Source organism: Falco cherrug, unplaced genomic scaffold, assembly GCF_023634085.1.
Source record: "Falco cherrug isolate bFalChe1 unplaced genomic scaffold, bFalChe1.pri scaffold_101, whole genome shotgun sequence".
Lineage (NCBI taxonomy): Eukaryota > Metazoa > Chordata > Aves > Falconiformes > Falconidae > Falco > Falco cherrug.
Genome location: NW_026599294.1, coordinates 294,322 through 309,436, shown reverse-complemented (window position 1 = coordinate 309,436; position 15,115 = coordinate 294,322). Strand labels below are relative to the sequence as shown.

General features: G+C 50.2%; 1 protein-coding gene across 1 annotated transcript; it reads right to left on the bottom strand.

Moving 5' to 3' along the window:
* Positions 1-6,966: 6,966 nt before the first annotated feature.
* Positions 6,967-13,598, bottom strand: LOC129735018 (ribosome-binding protein 1-like). Its single transcript, XM_055700402.1, has 8 exons — positions 12,927-13,598; positions 12,233-12,381; positions 11,886-12,008; positions 10,721-10,873; positions 10,266-10,384; positions 9,317-9,470; positions 8,757-8,892; positions 6,967-8,473 (listed from the first exon to the last, which is right to left on the bottom strand). The coding sequence occupies exons 1-7, from the start codon at positions 13,312-13,314 to the stop codon at positions 8,776-8,778; spliced, it is 1,203 nt and encodes a 400-aa protein (XP_055556377.1). The 5' UTR covers positions 13,315-13,598; the 3' UTR covers positions 6,967-8,473; positions 8,757-8,775.
* Positions 13,599-15,115: the final 1,517 nt, after the last annotated feature.

The window sequence follows — 15,115 nt, the reverse complement described above, 5'->3', positions numbered from 1 at the left end:
GTGACTTCCAAGAAAAGCAAAGCGGCCTGGTTTGAGCTGGGGCTTTTCGCTTGTGTTTCAGTCAGCTCTGAGCTCACCCAAAAGCGGCTCGTCGTCGTCCTCATCAAGGGCTCCTCCTTGCCGAGGTGTCTGCAGGACTGGTCTCTGTCCCAAGTCCAGGTTGAGAAGGAAATGTGGTGACACAGCGGGACTGGTGCTGCCTGACAAACAACGGGAACTCTGAATAGCGAATGCTGTACCACTTATCTAAAGGATGACGCACCTACGTTTAGTTAAAAGTCGGGAGATGTCCAAGGACCCTTACTGCCACATGACGGATGCACAGACTGCTAAGGCCTTGGGTTGGTTATCTTCAGAAGGGACATTCTGTCTTAGATTCCTGTTGTACATGCAACGTGGCGAAGACAAAGACTTTAAACATGGCCCCTGAGGAATAGAGTCTGCGCAGAGACAACTCCTCAAGGACATTGTGCAGGCATGAGATATGTAAATGAATTCTCAGAATTGTAATGAATATGTAAACCATTTCTTGGAAAACTCATGAATAGGTCTGAGTAGCTTGTATAAAGGGGGGACTGAAAAGTCACCTCGGGGTGCATGACTTTGGTGGCGCGATCCCCCATGCACCCAGCGCTGCCGAATAAAGACAACCTCCGCTCGCCTGCATACTGCTGACTGATTCTTCAAATCACCCTCTCCTGACAAAGGGCATATTAACTTAATGAAAAGGAAAACACCAACTGCACGGAGATCACTAAAATCACCTAGAAAAGGGAGTAGTAGCAAACCCCAAGTTCCTACTTTTCTTTTCTAGGTGGCCATTTCCTACAAAAATAACTGCTTTTTCCAGTCTGCTTTTCTTTCTGGTTTCAAAGATGCATTTTGCCTCAGTATTGACAAGGAAATCACAGGAATTTGGATGGGGTTTTTTTTTCTTTTCTTTTTTCCTTTTCTTTTTTTTAGAGCAGGCCATAAATTTGAACCTCCATCATGAGCTTAGTGTTTTCTAAGAAGAAATTTTCTTCACTTTTTGAAAAGCAGTGGACTGCTCACTATGGCTTTCACCACTGAGGAAACTACTTCAACTACCACAGTATCAGAAAACCTAAGACACTTACATAGTACTACAAATAAGAATTAGAGATTATTTCCTTAGCTTACCCTTTCACTGGCATTTTAATAATTTTGAGCTCTCCCCAGATGAAAAAATCTTTTTGTCTTTTTCTTCTATCGTGTTTTCATTCTCCATTTTCAAACAGTCATTCTTCCTTACAGTAATCTTTTGTTTCATTTGCCGATTAGTGATGTTATTTAATTTATCCACACATTCCTGTTTTGCCACCGCCTGCACTTTTGAACATCTTTCTTTGCTTTTTCCTTCTCAACCTATAAAAACAAAGTTAAGCTTCACGTATTTCTAGAAGACAGAAACACCACATCCAGGATTGATTAATTCAGGGTTTACCTCTGAAATAATAGAAAATGAAATCTTTTTTGTAATTCATAGAGAAGCATTTTCACAAAATTACACTACAAAGTGTATTATGCCATTGAAAGTACTTTGAATTCACTCATCATGAAGGACATAACAAAAATACAGCCCTTAGAAAGAAAACAATAGTGTCTCTTAAAACAGGAACAAGAAAAAAGTGAAAACATTACTGATGGACAAAGCGTTAGGAGGACTGCACAATGTCTGTTGTAACACCACCAGAAAAAAATCAAGTGGAACTGTGCTGGGCTACTGCTCCCTGAACAAGGGGAGGAAAGAAAAAAAAAGATCCCAAACCCACAAACACAACTGGTTTCACAGGAAAGAGGAATTTTAGTGAAAGGCAATGAAGACATGTTATCGATTTGTTAATAAGTTAAGATTGATTGACTATTTGATTGATTAATTGATTTTATAAAATCATTTTATAAAATTGAAAAATAGAAGGATAAGAAATATTTTTAATGAAACTCTTAGTTGCACAGTAAAAGCTGCTATGAGATCTTCTGTACGTCCTGTACCAAGGCTAGAAGAAGGGGCTGGAACCATTGTTAAAACTTAGGTAATAACTTTAGGGTTGAAAGGTTTCTTTGTATTTAACCAGTCTTCTGTATGCAGAGGTGTACTGAAATGTCAGAATATGAGATGAATGGGAACTGGGGAGAGTCGACTGGAACAGCTTGTGGTTACCTGCCAAGAAACTGTGAACTTCAGTAAAAGGTAATTCCAGCAGGGGGAGATCGCGACCACCGACTCATACACCACCTACCCAAATCGTACCCCAGACCCATTTCTAGACCTTTCTAAGCTCTACTGCGCAGAATCGGATATAGGAGGAGAATATGTTAATGATTTACAGGAAATGTTATGATTATGCATGAATATTTAATGAATATGTATGAATAAGTTATATCTATGGAATCTGATTTTGGGACCTGGCGTGCGTTGATCGTGAGAGGACTCGCTCACGCACCCGGCCGTCAATAAAGAAGTGTCTGCTTATCTACATCACATTGGTGTCGATAAGTTCTTCAGTCCGAGATTTCGGTAACAGTTTTGGCGACCCAGATGGGACCTCACTGAAGGAGACCGGCGGAGTCAGGGACCTGATCGGTTCCAGCCGGCACCGAGGATTTCTCGGGGACACCCATCGATCCCCGATCCGTAAGGCTCTTCGCGACGTTCCCTGGATTTTTGGGTAAGACACTTCTTTTTTTAATTGTAGTAAGTAAGTGCACTAGAGGAAGTGGGTAGGAGTCCCACTATAATAATTGTATGGGAAAGAGTGGGATGGAGTCCCACCAGTGGGTTGGAGCCCCACTGAGTAAGTCTGCCTGTCAGACGCGGTGAAAGAGCTGCGCAGGGTAGGACTAGGAGTCTGCCCGTAAGACATAAGCGAAAGCTATTGCAGGGTTGGACTAAAAGGATCCTTGTGGAAGTGGAAGCCTAGGCGTCTGCCCGTAAGACATAAGCGAAAGCTATTGCAGGGTTGGACAAAAGTGGAGACAAGAGAAACTATACGCTATAGTGTTCTCTAAGGTAGTGCCTCTAACAAGAAGTTAGAAGAAGTTTTTGGTGTTCTTTGTTGTTTTGTGAGTTTGTGTATTAAGAAGAAAATTAAGAGGTATAATATTGTGTTATATGTTTGTTTTCTTTGTTGTTCTGTGAGTTTGTGTATTAAGAAGAAAATTAAGAGGTATAATATTGTGTTATATGTTTGTTTAAAGTAACTGTGGGAAAGTGTGAGTGTGGCTGTAAGGGTCAGACGTATAATTGAGAACGAAAGCGAGTGGGAGTGTGGATCCGCGGATCGGAGTGACAGAGTTGAATAATTGTGTATTGTACTGTGAGTAATTACACCATGGCAACTAAGTTAACTTGGTTGTTTAAAAGTAAAAGCATGGGTAATCTTGCTGTAAATGACAAAATCCCGAAAAATTCTTTGTTGGGATGTTTATTGGCACATTGGGGAAATTTACAGGATGATCTGCAAAAGAGCCAGATGATTGAGTTTGTAATAATTTGAGTATTGTAATAATTGGTGGCCTTTGTATATATTGGATGATCAGGAAAAGTGGCCCACGAATGGGACACTGAATTGTAACACTATTTTGCAGTTAATGCTGTATTGTAAAAGAGAAGGGAAATGGAATAAAATGCCAGATGTGGATTTGTTTTTTTTACTTAAGACAAAGAAAGGATTGGCAGGATGAATGTAAGCTAACTATTGGAGATAATTTGGTAATGGCTGTAACTTCTGATAATAAGAAAGTGGAAAAAAATGTTGTTTAAATTGTGAGGTTGGGAGTGGATACAGAAGCGACATTTTTTTATTAAATACCTGTAAAGGAAAAATTGGAACAACAACAGGCCATTCCTGCAACCCCTGGATTTGAAATTTGGAAATAAGATAATTACACATGAATATTTGTATGTACCAGTATGTCCGGTACCCTTCTTAGGAAGAGATTTGTTATCCAAATTAAATGTACAGATTGTTTTTGACGAAGGAGAACTTTTCTTGAAAATACCTGAGTCAAAAACGGGAGAAATCCTGACGATACAAGAAAAGGTAAAGGAGCAAGAAATTCCACCGGAGGTGGATTTGGCAGTGATCCCTACTGTATGGGAGACAGATATTCCTCGTAAATCGAAACTAGCAGAACCAGTTAAAATAGATTTGAAGGAAGGCGCAGAACAGTGAGAATTAAACAGTATCCAATCAAACCGGAAGTGAGACAGGAATTGAAGAAATGGATTGATAAATTTTTGGAGTATAAAATTTTGGAAGAATGTGCATCTGAGTATAATACTCCTATTTTACCAGTCAGAAAACCTTCGGGTGAATATAGACTGGTACAAGACTTGAGAGCAGTAAATCAAATAGTTGAGGATATTTATCCTGTAGTAGCAAACCCTTATACACTGTTAACAGCATTGAGGGAGAATTATCAGTGGTTTACAGTGCTTGATTTAAAAGATGCTTTCTTTTGTATACCTTTGGAAAAGGGAAGCAGAAAACTGTTTGCTTTCGAATGGGAAAATCCTCAAACCAGGCAAAAGATGCAGCTGACATGGACTAGATTACCCCAAGGATTTAAAAACAGTCCAACTATTTTTGGAAATCATTTAGCAAAGGAACTTGAAATCTGGAAACAGGACAAACCAAGACCTGGGCATTTACTCCTACAATATGTGGATGACATATTGATAGCTACAGAAGAAAGACCTACCTGTATACAGGTGACTATTGACCTCTTGAATTTCCTGGGACTAAATGGGTATAAGGTATCCAGGAAGAAAGCCCAGATAGCCTGCCAGACTGTGATATATCTGGGCTTTGAGATTTCAAAAGGACAACGACAATTAGGAAAAAATCGCAAAGAAGCTATTTGTGGTATACCTGAGCCGAGAAATATTCATGAACTCAGAGCATTTTGGGGAATGACTGGGTGGTGTCGCCTTTGGATCATGAACTATGGGCTAATAGCTAAACCGCTGTACGAGGCCCAAAAGAACCCTTCCTTTGTATGGGGCCCACAACAACAAAAGGCTTTTGTAGAGTTGAAGCGTGCCTTAATGTCTGCACCTGCCTTGGGACTGCCGGATCTAACCAAAGATTTCCAGCTGTTTGTACATGAAAGGCAACACCTTGCACCGGGCGTGTTAACCCAGAGGATAGGAAGCTGGAAACGACCAGTCGGATATTTCTCTAAACAACTGGACACAGTGAGTAAAGGGTGGCCAAACTGCCTGCGAGCAGTGGCCGCAACAGTGATGCTCATACAAGAAGCTCGGAAATTGACTTTGGGAAGAACAATAACAGTCTATGTGCCACACATGGTGATAACTGTCCTAGAACAGAAGGGGGGACACTGGCTGTCCCCCAGCCGAATGATGAAGCACCAGGTGGTATTGACTGAACAGGATGATGTGATTCTAAAGACAACTAACCTGGTAAATCCTGCAGTGTTTTTAAGTTCCATACAGGAAGAAGGACGACTGGAACATGATTGCTTGGCTACCATCGAGTATGTTTATTCCAGTCGTGAAGATCTGAAGGATGTGCCATTGGAGAGACCAGACTGGGAACTGTATACTGATGGAAGCAGCTTTATGGAACACGGAGTCCGATACGCCGGATATGCGGTAACAACAGAGACTACAGTCATAGAAGCAGGAGCATTGGCGGGTACCACATCAGCCCAAAAGGCGGAACTCATCGCTTTAATTCGAGCCTTAGAATTAAGCAACGACAAGAGAGTAAATATCTGGACTGATTCAAAATATGCCTTTGGGGTAGTGCATGTCCATGGAGCTTTGTGGAAAGAGAGGGGGTTATTGTCCTCTCAAGGATCAAACATTAAGCATCAAACAGAGATTTTACGATTATTACAAGCAGTTCAAAAGCCAGATCAAGTAGCAATCATGCACTGTACGGCACACCAGACTGGCAATACAAAAATAATAGCTGGGAATAATTTAGCTGATAGAACAGCAAAAAGGGTAGCAAAGAAACAAGCATTGCAAATGGCAATAATTCCTTCTAAAACAGTAACCCTTCCCAGGGAGAAACCGAGATATTCAGAGGAAGATGACAAATCGGGTCAGTTATTAAATGCTAAGAAAAACTTAGCGGGATGGTGGGTAACTCCTAATGGACAGGTAGTAATTCCACCTCCTGTGATGAGAGAGATAATTCAAACGAGACATCAAGAGTGTCACTGGGGGGCAGAAGCCTTAGTAACATCTTTGGGAAAGCAAGTAATATCAGTTAAGATGTTGGGAATAGCTAATACGGTAACTGCAAAGTGTGAAGTACGTTTGAAAACCAATCCAGTGATTAAGAAAAAGGTTCAAATGGGCAGACTGAAATCTGGTACAGAACCTGGAGATTATTGGCAAGTAGATTTTTCAGAGCTGCCTAGACAAAATGGGTACCAGTATATCCTGGTAAGGGTTGATACTTTTACAGGATGGCCAGAAGCCCTTCCCTGTCGCACCACACAAGCAAAAAGAGGTTGTGAAGTGGTTATTACAAGAAATAATCCCGAGATTTGGAGTTCCTATTGGAATTTCCTCTGACAGAGGTCCACACTTTGTTGCTGAAGTAGTCCAAAGTGTTAGCAAAACATTGGGTATTAATTGGTATTTGCATGCGTCTTGGAGGCCACAATCTAGTGGGAAAGTGGAAAGGATGAATCAAACATTAAAACGACAAATAAGTAGAATTTGTCAAGAAACCAGTCTAAAGTGGCCTCAGGCACTTTCATTGGCATTATTATGAAACAGGGTACAGCCAAAGACACAGGAGGCATTCCTTTCTCATGAAGTAGAAGACGCAAGGATCTGTGTTCCCAGACACAGGAGAAAGCACTCTAAGCAGCTGGAGTCTGCTCTGTAATTAACTGACCACTGTTAATCACCAGGCAGTGGGGGTGGGGGGTGGGCTCTCAGCTTGCCGTTCCCTCAGCCAGAATTCAGCAGGACCCCTTTTTCTTGCCTGATCAGAGACAGGTCACGCACATACCCCAGAGCCCAAGTGTGATTTGCACATCCCTTCTCCATCGTGACCCCCAAAGCTGCAGTGCTGGGGGGACAGGACACGTGTCTACCCAGTCCTGCCTGCGTGGAATCTCTGGTGTGTCTAATATAGAGGCTGAGCACACGCAGACTTCTCTGGGAACAAAAGGGAGGCGGGTCTGGCCTTCATCCCCCTTCCTGGCCTTGGTTCTTCACACCCCCCAGAGGTACCAAGTACTCTGGGGGCCTTTTCCCCCCACCAGCTCCTCAAATCCCACTGATGTCAGCGCCGGGCTCAGCAGCTTTATTGTGAGGAGGCAGGCACCAAGCTGTGACGTGGTCTCTGCCATTTCCCAATAAACCAACTTGAAATAAAAAAAGAAAAAGTATTTAAAAAGAAGAAAACTCGGGGGAAAAAGGGTGGGTTTGTGTGGAGTTTCAACAGGAAAGCCACAAGAAGGGGAGAGAGAAGGCTGAAGAGCCTGGCAGTGCCCAAGGACCACCACCACGCAGCACCCGCAGGGACAGAATTTCTGGGGTGCGCTGAGGCTTAAGAGAGCAGGAGCAGCCTGCGCTGGGCTGGCGAGGCTGTGCTGCTGCGCCCTGTCCCCACGCTCACGCTGCTCTGCCCTGTCCCCACGCTCAGCCTGACCCCGTGGCAGGGGACCTCGGGGTGCACCGCCAGTGTGAGAACACTCGTGGCTGGAAGGGAAGGCTTCTCTCCTTTGCGTATCTTGGAGAAAAAACAGAGGGGATGGCTGTTTGCAGCACAGCAAGCAAGGCGGGGGAGTAAAGGATCTGCTCCCGGCCACAGCAGGGTCCTTCTTCAGTGACCCCAAACACCTGGCTGGCTTGCAAACTTAATAAAAAATTAGTAAATAATAACCCGGAAAATGAAGCAAGAATAAGCTCTTTTCACTACATCATTGTAAATGCATCGACACCCAGAAATACACAAAAGGATACGTGCCAAGAGCCACCCATTAAAGAGAGGCTTCCTTCCATGCTGGGTCTCACTTTCACACTTCTTCCACTCCAACAAACAAAAAAACCCAAACCAAAACAAAAAAAGTAAAAAAGAAAGGAAAAAAAAAATCACCAGTTGATGTACAAACAGAGTCTTCCCTTTTCACAGATTTGTGGGTTCTGCCTGCCCCGATGTGGTCGGTGCGGTGCCCTTGGGAACAAACGGTAGTTGTACAAAACAGTATGAAGATTTTCTTACAAACATATGCCTGCAGTGTTTACTGGTTGGGTTTTTGTGTTTGGGGTTTTTTTTAAGTTTCAAAACTAGGTTTTAGGTCACGAATGGCTTGCAACTTTTTTCTACAGTAAATCAGGCATATATTTTTAGTTTTCGTTTTAGGAATGTGTAAGGCATTTTGGTAAGGTGACGGTAAGGTCTAGGTCACAGACTCGTCAGACTGAAGTCCCTTCCTTCAAACTGTCCTCTTCCCCCTGGAGAAGGAAAAGAGAGGTGGGTTACTCAACTGGCTCTCAACCTTATCCTCGTGGCAGCTCAAGCATCAAAGCGTTTCACAGATGGGCCAGGTCCTGCCTTTTGAGAAGGGAGAACCATGGCCACCATCTCCTGTGCTCCCAGAGCTTCCCAAAAGCCACCCAGATGGTTTCTGGCAGCAAGTGCCACCTTGTCTCCGGTTTTCAACCACTGCCTGACACGCGCTTCCCCCTGCCCTCCACCAGCACCAAGGGGAGGGATGGCTGCGGCCACCACAAGTACCGTTTCCTGAAGCTGTTCTTTACACTTCTTCAGTCTCCCTTTGGCCAGTTGGTCCTGGGTAACCTTCAGTCGCTCCTGTAGTTCGCTTGCTGCCTGGCCCCGGTTCTTTCTTTTTTTTTTTTTTTCCTAGTTTTTCCTACATGGGAGTCAAAAGAAGGCATCTGCCTGAGTCTCCCTTGGCCGTCTGGCGACACTCCCCCCTCCAAAACATCTCGGGTCACCTCAGGTCTCCACTGAGCTGCCTCGGCGGGCACAAGCCAGCGATGCGCCACTGCTCCAGCGGCGTGCTCAGAGGCTCTACCTGGGAGGTGTCCTTTAAACACCCCTAAACCCCCAAATCCAGCCACACCCCGGTGACAATAACAAAGCCACAAGCTCTACCTCCTGCACCAAGGGCTTCAGAGTCGAGAGGGAGCACCCACGTCCTCGTGAGCACCCGCTGGCAGGGGCCACTGGGTTTCCTCTCTCACCTGAGGCTACCACCCAGCACGGTGCACCACCTAGGCTTCCCCCCCCACCCTCACACCCGGCGGGAGCAGGTTTGCAGGCGCTTGCCTGACCTGCAGCTGCTCCATCTGCCTCTCCAAGGCCGCCACTTTCATCTTCCAGCTCTTCCTCAGCTGCTCCTCTTGCCGCAGCACCTCTGACTTCTCAGACAGCTCGTTCATCAGCTTGCCGCACCACTCCTGTAACCTGGCCACCTCAGCGTTTTGCCTGCACCAACAGAAGCAGCGTTATTCCAGCCCGCAGGCCAGTCAAGCATCCCTGGCGTTACCCAGGGGGAACACATCCTCCTGGTGGGCCTGGTAACAGGGCTTGAAACATCTCAACGGTTGTGTTGGCCTGTTTCTCGGACACGCCTGGTCCTTCAGGGATGGGGTGGAAGGAGCTGACACATCAATTTCAAAAGCTCCGTTTCCATCACAGGAGACATTTCTTTCTCATGAAGTAGAAGACGCAAGGATCTGTGTTCCCAGACACAGGAGAAAGCACTCTAAGCAGCTGGCGTCTGCTCTGTAATTAACTGACCACTGTTAATCACCAGCCATTTCAGACTTTCTACAAAAAGGAGCGCCAAATTCTTCTCCCTAGCTCCTGGTTGTTCTGTATGCACCAGGCAGGTCTCGCTTCTCTGCAGCACCGCTCCCATCAAAGAGCCAGCGACATTTCTTCTGAAGTTGGTGAGCACAAGCTCTCCGAAGTGTGGAGAAATGCTGCAGTGCCTTCTGGTCCCCTCTGCCCCCTCCGCTAGCATCAGCACAGGTGACTCCAAAGCAGAGAGGGCTTCCCCTGCCCTTCCACTTGGGAAAAGCATCCTTGTTTCCCCTGCCAGGCCCACAGAAGCCATTTGGCAATCTCTTCCTCACTCCCTCCTCTACCTCCAGCTAGCTGGGGCGTCTGTAGAAGCACCCTCCAGAAAGGGGGTGGCCAATCATGATGGACAGCCCCCCCCAGGGCTTGCCAGAGGGCGGCCCCAGGCTCTGCCCCCACCCCCACCCCTAGTCTTACTTGCTCTCCATCTGACTTCTGATCTGGCAGAAGGCATCGCTCAGGATGGAGTTCTCCTGCTGCAGGTGAGCCAGCTGCGTGTCGGGGCCATTCTCCAGCTGCTCCTGCAGGGTGCGGATCTAGGGAGAGACCAACAGGGGTTGATGCCGCTGCTGCCAGCCCCTCGGCTCTCCCCTGAGGAGCCCACTCCATGGGCAAGAGGGACTGGCAAGGAAGCCACAGCGAGGTGTCTGCTGCTGCTGACAGCCCCTGCGGCTGCTGCATCCCGTGAGGATGCTCCCACATCCCTCTTCTAGCGTGAGCACCACGGCTCAGGAGCACTGCGGGGCTCTCGCCCCTCCCCGAGGCTCTGGCCCCCTCGCCCACCTCGGTCTTCTCCAAAAGACCAGGCAGCTGCCACCGAGGGCCAGCCGGCAGCCAGCGGAGGAAGCTGCAGAGCACCGCGTGGGGCTCACCTTGCCCTGCAGCTGCTGCGTTTCGCTGACATGGTCCTGGTAGCTGGCCTGCACGCGTGCCTGCACCGCTGCCATCTCCTGCTCGCGGGCCAGCAGCTGCTCCTTCAGCTTGCCCTCCACGGCCGTCGCCTTGGCCCGCTCGGCCGCCAGCTCCTTCGAGGAGAGAAGCCACCCGGTCAGTTTCAGCGCAGGAACTCCCCTGCTTTAAGGGGACTCGAAACAAGTGGCCTCCTGGCTCAGAAGACTTTAAGAAGTGTAACCCTTTCGGCGCTGCCCCCAGGCCCAGCTACACCCTTCCGCACTTACATTTCCTCCTGCATTAAGCTTTGGGCTCAGTGGCCACTGGATGCCACTGTTGTTCCACACTGGGCCAGCTAAGAGACAGGAGTGACAGCCTGGAATTTTATTCCCCTCCCCGGCCCCAGGATCAATATCATCACATCAAGTTTGGGGCAAAGCAGGAAAACAAAAAAAAGAAAACACCCCCACAAACCAAACACCCCCCCCCTCCGCCCCCTGCCAAGGCAGGGGTGCTCTCTTGGCCGGCTGGGTGATGCCGTGCCGCTGCCCTGGGCTGCCTGCACAGGCCGGGGCTTAGCACAGCACTCAGTGCACAGGGTGGCTTCGCCCTCTCCTCTCCTGCCTGCAGGCAGATGGACCTGCTGCAGCAGGGTCCTGGCGGCTGCGGGGCAGGAGGTGCTGAGCACGACGCGCCGGGGGTCCCTTCTGACTTCAACACCCAACGAGAGGTGGAGGCAAGGGGCTGAGCCAGGCAAGGGGGCTGTAAAGAGCACCAGGCTCCTTAAAAAGGGACTGATCAACACCTTCTCAGCTCAGGGGCTCTGCCAAGAGATGAGAAGGGCTTTACTGTCCTCCGGAAAGCAGCAGAAAGCTGCAGTCTCTTACGGGCACGGCTTTAGCCCCCTCCAGCTGCGGCTGCCCAACAGGGCACGTGCCTCCCCGGGCTGGATCAGGCCCAGGAGAGGAGCTCAGGTGGGCATCTCCTCCCCTTTTGGGGGAGAAAACAGCAAATGGATGAAGGGCCCAGAGAACCCCTGGGCTTCACCTCCAAGGGCGGGTAAGACGCGGGGAGAGGGAGGCACACGGCGAGCCGTGAGGCGCAGAGCCCGTGCCAGGGGTGCCGGGAGGGCTGCGCGGCACTTACCTGGCTCAGCTCCTCCACCTTGTTTCTGGCAGCGGCTGCAGCCTCCTGCTTGGTGGCGAGCTGCTTCTCCTTCTCCTCCAGCTGGCGTTTCAGGACAGTGACAGGGTCACCCTTCTGCTTGGCCTGCCGGCGCAGGGTGGCACATCAGCGGGGACCACCACCTCCGCATCCAACCCCTCCACCCCACACGCACAGGGTCCTGCCCTCTGCCCCAGGGAAAATTCAGCTCCTGTCTCTAAGGCTGCCCCTCGGGGGACAGCCTGCCCGAAAACGGGCTGCCTTCACCCCTCCGCACCCCCGGAGGCTTGGCCCAGCCCTGGTGGACGCGACGCTGCTGGCAGCCCTACCGCGTGCCAGGAGTCCTGGACGATGCCCGCTTTCTCCGTCAGGATCTCGATGAGCCGCTGGGCCTCCCCCTCGCCGAACACCGTGCTGCTGACCGTGGACACGAGCGTCTTGTAGGGCAGGTGGAGGGGCCCATCCGAGTCCGCAGGTGCTGGGGAGGAGAGAGGAGGGGTTGGGAGCGCTCGAGCCAACGGCAGGGCTGAGTAGCATCGCCTCAGTTGACTTCAACCCCATAACTGCCATTTCACGCCAGCAACCGCCCAGATGTCCACAGCCAAGTTTGATACCTCTCTAACTGAAAGCAATGTGACGAGCGCTGGGGACGGCGCTCACCACAGACAAGCGTTCCCTGAGCCAGCTGCCACCTCTGCCTGGCTCTGCTACTGCTCCTGCCGCCCTGCCACCGCCCTCCATCACACTGATCGATTCCAGACGGAGCTGGGCACGCTTTGCTAAAGCCAGGGAGCAGAGACGTGGTGGGCATCAGAAGCTGGACTCCATTGTGACACAGCCTCGCTGGGGGACTGTCGCTCCACGCAGCGGTGCCAGTGATGCAGAGCAGCAAGGTCGTCTCCTGCCTTTCACCAGGCAGGTTCGTTCCAGCTCTTTGCTAAGGGAACGAGATGACTCCAGCCCTTCTCTGATCCCTCTGCCGGCTTACCCGACGGGGATATATGCAGAGGAACTTGGCCTTACCTGGCTCGCTCTTCTTCTTGGATGCAGCCACCTTCTTGACAGGTCCATTATGCTTCTGCTCCTCATGGGCTGGAAGAACATTGCTTTTCTTTATGGTGACAGAGCTGACCACTGGAGCACTTTGGTGCGCCTCTGGGACCTGTCCATTAGGTTTCTCTTGATTTTTCTTTCCTTTTCCTTTTTTCTCAACAGCTTCCTCTTTCTTCTTTTTCTCTTTTTCCTTCTGCTGAGTCTTCTTAAGCCCTTTGCCTTGCTTGGCCAAGGCTTCCTCAGAAGGACGGAGGACCTTCTCCATGAAGGTGAACACCAGGAAGATCCCGATGGCTGATACCACCATCAGACCTCCAAAGAGCACAAGATTCAGCATCTGAGGGTCATAGACATCCATCCTGCCTTATTCTTCTGTGCCTGCAAGACACCACAACAACAGTTAGTGGGGAAAACAAAGAGGCGCAACAGCCTCTCTGTGAGCAGCGAGTTTCCCATGTCCATCTGTGTTGTGTGGGCAACCTGCTGACACCCCCCGCCCCCTCCCAGGTTTGCGCTCCTCCGCTGCGCTGCCTGCGCACGGTGCTCCAGCCACACCGCAGGGGCTGCTTGCGCTGGCTGCAGCAAGCTCCAGAAGAACCAAAGAGGGGGAAGAAAAAACCAGGGATGCAATCAGAGACAGCCACGAGCAAAGTGCCCATGCCTTGTCCAATGGGACGCTTTTGCACGACCCTGGGCAATCCCTGCAGCCCTGCGGCAGTAAGAGAGCCCGTTTCCAGACTGCCTGGTGCAGTTTGGCCAAGACCTGGGCTCTCCCTGGGCCACCTGGCCTTATCTCTGCGCCCAGGCGCAGGTGGAAGTGCATCCAGGGTCTCAGCTCTGGAATAGAACACCCCCCTGGAAGGGGAAAGCATGCACGGGAGAGCTTTCCCCAGCTTTGCAGCAGCCCTGGCCGCCTCCCTTTGCCAGCCGCACCCTGCGGCACTGCTGGCCTCTGCCCAGCCTGGCAGGGAGGACACGCAGTGACCACATCCCACTGGGTCGCTGCTCCCAGCCTCCAGTGACGAGAACCACCCCAGCAATGATGCTACAGACGCCACACAGAGAACCAAGACGCTACCATCTCCTTGCAACGCAAACACCAGGAAAAGGCCCAAGTTCAAGCCAAAAAAAAGCAAAAGCATGGTCATTAACCATCTCATCTCCCCAGCAGATGCCCACAGGAAGAAACGAAACTTGCAAAGGGAGCACTGGATGTGGTGCTTCTCTTTCCACCTCTGCTGTTAACTGGCGGGCATCCGTTCCCACCCTCCTCTCCACGCTCAGGTTCTCCACCCATAACACACGGAGCCGCAAGGGAGACTGTACTGCCTGGTCTGAGACCTGGCAGGCAGGGTGCAGCCCCGCGCGGAGGAAGATGCTGCTGCCTCCACTCTTCTTAATCGCTAACCGAACCCCGTCCCGAGTCTGGAAGCCAGGCTCTTCCCCGCTGTCCCACTCGTGCGTTTCCCCCATGGGCACCACCTCCACGTGGCTCACAACCCCTCCGATGCTGCAGCCAGGCAGTTCATCTGCGCAGGGGCACTCCCCAGGAGGTGCCAGGCTGCGCTTTCTCGTGATCAGCGCATCAAGCCCTCAGCTATCAGAAGTTCCCATCCCCACGCTTAACTGTCAACATCATTGAATTTCCTCTTTAAGAGGTTGTGGGCTGGGGACGGAGGGAGTGGCTGGAAAGGGAGGAGGCAAAAATAAGAATAAAACTAAGGAGATCAGCATCTTTTCAAAACCTCAGTGCTCACAGGGAGAGACCTCAGAGCCTTTCCCTTTCTCACAGCCGACAGCGGCGAACTCACTCCCAGCCGAATCCGCACTGGTGCAGCGAGGGGGTGACAGGGCAATGAAAACGTCGCCTCCAACCCCCAGGGGGGTTGTTGAGGGCTGTTTCAACCAGCAGCCCAGCTCTCCCTGCCCGCCTCGCCAAGCATCCCAGACAAAGCAGCAGAGAGCCGGCAGGCGGGCAGGCTGCCAACGCCAGCTGGAACCAGCCTCCCCCCGGCAGGACCAACTTTCTACACCAGGGCACCGCGCGAGATCCCAGCTGATACTACAGGCATCGCTATCCCGGCCCGTCCCAGTCGTTTGGGATTTCAGCGGCCTCAGCCGGCTCCATCCCAGCACAGCTGGTGCCAGCCCCCTCCCTC